At 25.8% G+C, this 9,815-nt stretch overlaps 1 protein-coding gene across 3 annotated transcripts in view; it reads left to right on the top strand.

Annotated features, from left to right (window-relative positions):
* The first annotated feature begins 6,821 nt into the window (after positions 1 to 6,821).
* The window catches only part of LOC112598672 (furin-1-like), a 120,404-nt gene continuing 117,410 nt past the window's right edge, over positions 6,822 to 9,815 (top strand). For all 3 annotated transcript variants that reach the window (XM_025345204.1, XM_025345203.1, XM_025345205.1), the window contains exon 1: positions 6,822 to 7,038. In XM_025345204.1, the coding sequence (XP_025200989.1) occupies positions 6,826 to 7,038 (213 nt within the window). In that variant the 5' untranslated portion in view covers positions 6,822 to 6,825. The remainder of the gene's footprint in view (positions 7,039 to 9,815) is intronic.

The raw sequence follows: 9,815 nt of genomic DNA, 5'->3' as shown, positions 1-9,815 counted from the left end.
TTTTGATTCTATACTGTGATAAATTATTGTATGGAAATTGTGCTTGAAAATAAAAAATTTAAAGTTATTGTAATTAATAATTATAGTTGGACATATGAATTTAGACAGGATAATTAAACTATTGATATTGTAACATTCAAAAAAATATTATTAAAAATGCCATTGTCATGAAAAATATATTGTAAATTATATTTTCGTTACTATGAGATTAAAAGAAAAAAATAAAGCAATATAATAATATTGTTAGACAAAACATTGGTTTTAAATGTTTGAAAACTATAATTTATTTATCTATCATTGCTTTTGGATGAATAATAATAATTTACAGCAGAGGTTGAAAATTAAGAATTCTCTGATAAGTTATAAATAATATATTTGTACGATTTCCAATTAATATTGAAAAATATATCTCTTTGTGCGTTTAATATAATGATAATTATATACATTATTCAATTAATTTATATGATTTATTAATAAATAGAAAATAATGATATGTAGTAGTATTATTTTATAATTATTGCAGTATTAATATTTTACTACAATCTACATGCCATACTGAAATTAATTCATTAGTTACCACAAATAATTATTAAAACAACATTTTTTCTTAATATATTATGTACAATTAATTGTACTTCATTATATAAAAAAATATACAATAAATATTTAAAAATCATGAAAGAAAAAAATGCACTACATTAATAAAATGAAAATTGTGTATTCCAAACGTAATAACTTTCAAAATCTTTTAGTAATAAATAAATATATAACAAAACATAATAAAAACTCACATTTGTAAGCTTTATTAATCAGTTACAAGGATATTTAGCAATAGTACCTAGTATTATAATTTATCTACTTTTGTTTTCCAAGAAAACAAGCATCTTCTTTATGGTTTATAATATAAAATAATTATGTTTTTCTAATTTCCGGTTATTTTTAGCAATAGTGTATTGGCATACTTTTTTTATAGCAAATCGTTGTACATTAATATTTAAATTTAAAAAATTAAATTAAACAAACGTGTAATTCAATTGTTTTTAAACCTAGTTACACAAATTCAATTTAAATCTACTAAAGTTCATTAAAATCAAATTACTTAGTTTCACATCAGCTATATTTTACAACATAACTTAACTGTTTTTATTACTTTAAATGACTTTTATGGTAGTTTAAGAAAATATTCGTTATAAATAAATATAGGTATATATATTTATAATTTATAATATATAAGTAAATTGCAACTGATGAAATGTAAGAATTATAATCAATCAAAAAGTCTTAAGACAAAGTTTAACGATAACCTATATATTTATGATCAATATCGAAATATCGTTTATTAGCTCATTTGCATCAGGGGTTATAATTTGACATTTTACATAGACACGTATAAAAATGGAGTATGTTTTAAATAGTTTTAAGTTGCTAACGATAACTGGTAATATTATATTATTTCGAAAGTGTAATGGCTACTACAACAGTAAATTGAGTTGGGTGACAATACAGGTGATCATATAATATCCCAGTGAAATAAATTGTAAGTCAATTTTTATAAAGTATTTTTAAAGAACTCGGCTAAGTTTTTTTTAGTTAAAATAAAACTATATTTTTGTTGTTTATATTTTAATAAGTAGTTACTATTTTTTTTTTTTTTTTTTTTTTATAAGATGGATTTTTGAAAAAATTTTACATTTTTTTAATATACAAGTTTAAGAAAATATAGAAATATTAAAAATATTCCTTATTAAGTGGTAAAAAATCCTTTACACCCTTTCATCACAGTAAATTCACCACTGATTCTCTGAATACTTTATTAAATGTCAATATTATTCAATTTAAGATTTTTTTGTTTTCATTAAATATATATATATATATATATATTTTTTAATAGTAATAATAATTATAATAAATCTGTCTGTTTATTGAACATAGAAATAACTTTTCATTTATTAAAAAAAAAAGTTATTAAATTCTATATTTAATTTTGGTCATAAACTTAAAATAAAATATATTCATTTATTTAACTAATCAGATTTTATTTCTTAGTTTCCAGTAAATTAGTTTTTTCATTATTTTTCTGTAATGATCATATTATTTTTTGTAGAGTTAATCGCTATATTTTTATATGGATAATTCTAATAGTTTTTATTACCAAATAATTATAAAGTTACATTTTAACAGTAAAAACTAGTTTTATACATGTTTTATTTGACTAAACAAGTAATAACAAATTTAACAAAGAACAATAAACACTCTTTTTAATCAAAAAACATTATTACAACTTTCAGAATAGTGTTTTTCTGTTCGCTGTTACAATATCGGTAAATACTAAATAAAAACGTTATTTATAAAATAAATTTCCATCAATATTGCAATATTAGTTACAGAAATAGAAAAGTGAGACCCAGGGCGATCAAATCTTACCCTTCTGGCACCCATTTAAAGCGTCTTCTGCTTCACGCGTGGAGGAGCATCATGAAAGCGATATATTGTATCCTGAGATCTTTACACTTTATAGTTTTTTTGAACTTGTACTGGGTGATTCTTTTACCAAATTATAGTAATTATTTCAAAATGTATTGACATTTCCGTAAAATTCACATAAAAAATAATACAAATACATAATAATATTATACATTTATACAAGTTTTTGTTTATACCTAAGATTCAAAAATTGAATACAAGGTTATTTATAAGTTTCTTAACATAATATATATAAAAAAAAAACCAACCAGAAAGTTATAAATTTTTTTAGCATTTAAAGTTCAAATGTTTATAACCTTAGATTTTTTTTTCGTTTATGTTGTTATTCAAAAATGAATTAATGTATATATTTCAAACTTTCTTAAAATAATTATAGGTACTATCATTTTTATTAAATGATAGCATTTTAAAATTTCTAAATGATTTTAAACCATTTATTGGCATACTAAATTTTTAATTTTGTTTTAGTTTTTTTTTTTATAAATGTAAATAAAACTTTTTTTGCTAGGTCAACATTTTTAAAAATTCAATACAAGATCCCATTATAAATATTTCTTATATCTATTTATAAATATTAAAAATATATGCACAATTTTTTTATGCATTTGAAATTAAGTTTTGATGAAATTCGTCAAAATCGTAAAAAATTGCAAACTATTTTTTATTAGAAAACCATAAAAATTTTTATTAATATATTTAAGTTTTGAAAATTGAATACAAGATTTTTTATAAATAGTTCACACTGAAATAATAAAATTTAAAAAGTATATTAAGACAATTATCTGTATACATATTTGAAATTAAAATTTGTATAAAATTTCTTATTTAAATAATAAAATAACAATGTTGATTATTTTGTTTTAATTTAAAAACATTATTTGTGGACACTTAATTTTTACGTAAATTTTATTATCATGGATTTTACTATACATTACGATATTTTTGATTTATTAAAAGATATTTATTATATTATTTTTTTATTAAATATCTGTTTTTGGTAATTTACGGTACCTATATTTAGTGAAAGTTAAAAATTAAATTTCGAGTTATAAACATTTTTTTCAACACGATATAAATGTATATTATTATAATAATAAATTAGTCAAATAAAAAAAAAAAAAAAAAACATCTAACGAAATATACTTAGTGAATGATATTAAAGATTCACAGAATATTTTCACTCAGAATTGTTTTTTGTTTAGATAAAATGATGTATATTGAATTAAAATTTAACACACCACTAATTGTGACCCATTCAACACCTAATTTACAGCAGAGTGGTAACTATTTGCTTACTTATTTTTAACCTAATTTCGTTGGTAATTTCGATATTTAAAGATGTTTTAAATTGAATTTAAGTTATTCGTGAAGCAAAATCGATCTATGTTTGGCGTAATTTTTATGACGTATTATCTTGAACGTAATATCTGATCTTTGGGTCTCCTTATAGATACATCAAGGAAAGTTCCTAAATGTGATAAAAAAAGTTTTTTAAGTATAATGATGGGACGAAATTGGTATATAACATTTTTACTGTACGTAATTATAAGGTTTATTAGGTGCTTTGAATTTAACAGGCGTTTAAGGGATGTTATATACTGGGGCCTCAAGGCTGAGTTTGTTTTGGTGAGTTTTAGGTTAATATTATTGTAAATTGATGAGTCATCAAGAATATTAAATAAAAATAGTCACGAAAAATGATTTAAATAAATTACTGACACTATAAACTTTTATTGTTACGGACCAGTTTTACTCTTATTTGAGACTCAATTTAAAGGGTCACGTTAGCCATGAGATACCTACATAATTAAAATGTTTTCTTTTTTATACCTATCTTCACTAGTATCAAATACAATTAATGCATCAAATGACTAATAAATAGAAATTTTATTTTTTAAGTAACATCCGATATTAGTTTATGAACCTTGGTTTACCGAATCTTAGATTTACTACTTTATTAAGTGAAATTACAGCGAATTATAAATATCAGAATAATATTTCTAGTTCGAACAATTCGCAAACTAATGTTCAAATTTAACTTATAATTAGACCTTTATTAGTAGATAACAAATATTATTTTTACAGCTTCGTGAAAACTGTCTGAAAGAGCATATTTGACGATTGGACTGCGCAGTCACTATCCTAGTTTTACCAATGAAACATAATAAAGTAGTTAGCAACTCTTTAAAATAATGTACGCGCATTTGTTACCAGTACGACCACATAACCACAAAGTGTAAATTCGTTGCTTGCAGTGCACATTGTATAAATAAAGTAAATTACTTATTTTATTTATTACATATATAATTTATATTAAGTGAATTTATCGTTAAAATACTTTAAATATGGTTAAATATACGTGTTTTGCATGAATGTTTGTCGCTATAAGATATAACTTTTATTTTAAATACTAAAGATATTTTTTATAATGAAATAATATTGATCTTGGCACTCAAAATATTTAATTATATAACGCAAGTATTTCACTATAATACAATTATAATGTTTATAAATTAAAGTAAGAAAAATATACACATTATTTAAATTTAAGTTAGAAAGTGTCAATATCAGTAAGTAGGTACATATACATTTTATACAATAACAACATTTCTTTTAACAAAATGTAATTTACAAAATATGATTATATTTTATAAATTTAAAATCATTTTACGAAATTTAGTATTTTAAACTTATAGTAAATTGTGTATAAAGTAATCAAAAATTGTTATTTATGTCAAGACCCCGGTATGATACAGTCCAATAATTGTAAGATGGCACAAGCGTTTTGGGTATAATATATATACATACACACATATATACATGATAATAATAAAATATAAATACTTTAATGATAGTTCTCAATGTTACAACATTTTTCATTATTTTATAGATAAAATCTTAACACAGATTTCAAATGGGATTAAATGTTTAAGTTCAATCCCTAAATTTCAACTTATACACATATGTTGAATGTTGATGATCAAAATACATTATAACAGTATATATTCCTTTTTATCCTAGCTTAACAATATTGTTTGAACAACCCGTAGATACATCGTTAGATTTAGGCATTTACTGTTTGGACTTTGGCAAAGTACCCATTTTAGCTTCGTTTTCCATGCACACCATAATTGTATTGTTTGATCATCATTGTTATAGTTATAGTAAAATATATGTAACAGTTGAGCCTTTGGTTTAAAAAAAAAGTACACGTAACAGCTGGAACTAACTTGGGTTTGTTAATTTTTAAATATTGTTAAAAAAAATAAAAATAAAAAAGACCACACCATTATTTTGTTTCAAAATGTATACTTATTTATTTCGCGAAATGAACACAATATTATTTATTTTTCGTTTTATTTAAAACTATATTCTTCGCATTTTTTAAGCTGTTAAATATATGCAGCCACAATAATAAATATTATGTTTTTAATGTTGACTCTTTACGGTCGTGCAACAAAGTTTTAAATTATACGGAGATGTACGTTCAATTATTATTTATTTCAATATAACAAGCAAACACGGCCACCACGCGAAAAGAAGGGACTGCCTTAAACTTAGACACAATAGCAATATATTATATTGTTATGAACATTGAGACGCGGGTGTCTCGGAAGTAGGTATAAACTCAACAATTTTCGGAGTAATTTTTTTCTTCTCAAAACTCTATTCCATCGCGCGTATAGTATATAGCGTTGAATTCGTCGTAGCGGACGCGGAGTGTGAGTATAAATCGTTCGACATTTTCGTTTTGCATAATGCAATATCGTGGAAATCGGGTCAGCGGATGGCGTGGGACGAAAGGGGCGCATTGCATTTGTCATATTACTATTACGACGACTACGACGCTACAGTCGTATTCTATCGTAAGTCATTGGTCTATGATATAATACAATATGTGCAGTTACATTGTGCACCTAACCGTTTTTCTATTTCCTCTTCACGCGTTTTTTTTCCGTCGCTTCGTTCATCTCCAATACAGACACTTCTGCTCTCACTGTCTCCCGACGCCCGCACTATTTTTTCTATAAATTTTCTTTCTTTGCGTTTTTTTTCTTTTTCTTTTTCTTCTTCTTCTTTTTTTTTTTTTTTTTTTTTTACTGACCAAATTGCCTTCTACGCTTAAACGGGACGACGGATGACGGATGGGAGGGAGGGTGGTTTTGTTGAAGGAAAACGTGTGCTGTGGATATGAATGTTTGATGGGTAACGGCGGCGGCGAAGTTACACCCACAGGCCGCCGCCGCCGCCGCTCCGCAGGGCGCGCACCCGCCGCCACCGGCACCACGAAAACGAACGCGCGCGCGACCATCATCGCCACCAGTAGCACACGCCACAACGATGGCGCCGAACGCTCATCGCCTCTGTCGACGTCTCGGCCGGACGGCCACGATGTTGCTGTTGGTTCCGGTGTGGCTTGCCGTGGCCGCCGACGTCGACGGGGCCGCGCACTACACCAACCAGTTCGCCGTCCGAGTGGCCAGCGTGAACGGCGACCACGGGCTCCAGGCGGACAGGGTGGCCAGGAAGTATGGATTCCTGAACCGCGGACAGGTCAGTTCGGCGTCTCTTTACGTCGTCACTTTTTTCTTCTTCTTCTTCTTCTCCCTCTATAGATTTTTAGCGAACGATTTATCCGCATCGTATCACACCACCGCCGCACCCGTAACACTGCGGGTCTCACGACTTATAATATTTAATGTGTGATTTTTGTAGTTATTGTTAGAGACGGATATTTTTGGATTCGACGAAACAGAAATTTGGACATCTAAGCTGACCGGTGTTGGTATCGCTATAATACCGAAACGCCTAGTCTCGTTATAAAAATAATACGATTAAGACGTGTAGCTATCGAATACTCCGACTTCCCGCGACCTTGTACTGAAGCGTTAAGGCGAACTTAGATATGAGTGATGAGTGATACAGCTCGTACTTTGCCCGAAATTTTTTTTTTTTTTCATTTGTCAATTACCAAAGGGTGTTCACAATTATTTAGTTATGCCACAGCGAGTTCATAACTCTAGTATTTTATGCTATAAAATGAATACACTCACTCGATTGTATCTTACATTTTAATCATTCATTATAATATTCGCAAATACTACAATACCGGTATAACGGTTTCATTTTATCTACATCACATTAAAAAAAAAAAAAAATTCTTACCTTTTCGTGGATTTAATAAGCCTAAGTATCGAATTAATTCTTAAATGGGTAATAAATAATAATATTCGAATAAGTACGTTTCCACGTAGTTGATAATCAGATTTTCCACGATTCAAGCAAAAACAATCGTAATTTAAACAAGATTTTTATTGAGTCTACTATAATAATAATATGAAAAAGACCGCTTTAAGCTTAAACTATAACTTATAAAAATAAAAATACATCAATAAATAAAAAATTGTGTAATTAATTAAGATATAATACAATATAATATAACACATGCTATATCTACCTTATAATTGTATAATATTATAATAAAATAAAAATAGGTAAATGTAACACGTTTCGAAGGTTTGAAAATTGTATGCTGACAAAAAGGTTTTAAGTTATATTATTATGATACATATTCATTATTCATATAAAAATAATCTTGAAAATGTATATATATATATATATTTTTTTTAAACCAATTATATCAATGATGTTTATGTAACTTTTAGATGTGTTTTTTTATCTGACAAAGTGACAAGAATACACATAATAATAGAATAAAATGGAATTTTTCCCTTTTTAAACTTCTGCTATATCACAATTTAATCAAAGCACTATATGAAACTTTTAGAGTTTTTTTAATGTCTGAAATTCGTATAAAATGTTGTGTCATTATTTTAAGGAAAAACATGTAAACTCTAAACTTAATTTATTTTTGTACTTTATATTTACAATATTTAATTATAGTTGCCTTAAAAATAATGTACTTACAACATTATTACAACCCCTCAATTTGTTATAGTAATTTACACAGTTGTAGTGAGTTATTAGTAATTTATACACTTATACCTCTATTTTGTTTTATTTAACAATTCATGTTACCATATCTTATTAACCTAACTCCAATATAGCTTTATTTCAGTAATATTTATTGTACTTGATGTACTTCTATAACATGATGTAGATGATGTTATGATAGAATCGAATAATATTTATTTTTTTTATGTAGATAAATACAATAAAATAGTTACAGTTCAATAATTGAAATACAGAAGAATATAATATAATTGTATTAATTGTCACGCCTCACTCAATAACAAAGTAAAATAATACAAGAAATACTTAAATACATATTTGAAATGCTAAATATTACGATGTTAAATGATATGTTTCTTATTTTTATTATTATTATTAATTGTTTCATCGAAATATGGACAGGTATGCTGTTTGTTTTATCAGTTAATAGAAAATTTAGCGCAATGAGAATAATTGACATGCATTCTTAAAGTTATAAAGTAAAAGGAAAAAAAAAGGAAAAGAATATAAAGAAATAAGGTAACCAATATTGTAAATTACGAACTAAAACATCAGTTTAAAGACGAGGACTGAGACATAAAAAAAGTTAGGTGTTGTAATTTTTTTTTTATAATATTGAGTATGTGCCAGGTAGAGGAATAGACGTAAACTAGAATGAAGTTTTGTTCTCATATTGTTAATATATTATATTTTTCATTTATCTACTGTACATTTTTGTAAATTTAGTGAATGTTGTTAATTAAAACCAAAATATAATACTTTCAAAACATATATTTCGTTTTAGTTAAGGCTGTAGCCAGAAAAAAAGTTTTGGTAATTGGTGTGAGGGGGGAAGTTATAGTAATTAACACTTTTATTTATTTTTATTTGTCTTTAGTTTGTTTTTTTAACGTTGTCATTGACTTATTGTATAATACTTTTCAATAAATTACGACGCAAAATTTGATTTAGATTTTCAATAAAAAAGTTATATTTTGAGAGGAGCAATGAATGTATTGGTTATATAATGATTTTTTTTTTTCATTTAATTATGTATTTTTGTTTTTAAAATTACCGAACGGGGCAGTGAAAATGCTTCCATGCTCCCATCTTCAATTTTTAGGTTAGTTTATGATAGTAAATAGTACTTTGTCTGGGGACGTAGGGAGGAGATGAGACTATTCCTAGCGTCCAAAGTAAAAAAAAAATACACAACATCAGTACTTGATAAAATCTATTTTGTTATTTTATCATAATTCAAAAACCAATAACTTAAAATACTTTAAATTTTCACAAAATTTTAAAATTAGTATTTATTGGATATGATCAATTTTTTAATTATATAAGATTATTTTTATACTCATTTTAAAATGTCAACT

This window comes from Melanaphis sacchari, unplaced genomic scaffold, assembly GCF_002803265.2.
Source record: "Melanaphis sacchari strain LSU unplaced genomic scaffold, SCAv2.0 Contig49_pilon_pilon, whole genome shotgun sequence".
Classification (NCBI taxonomy): domain Eukaryota; kingdom Metazoa; phylum Arthropoda; class Insecta; order Hemiptera; family Aphididae; genus Melanaphis; species Melanaphis sacchari.
This window is presented reverse-complemented; position numbering and strand designations above follow the sequence as displayed.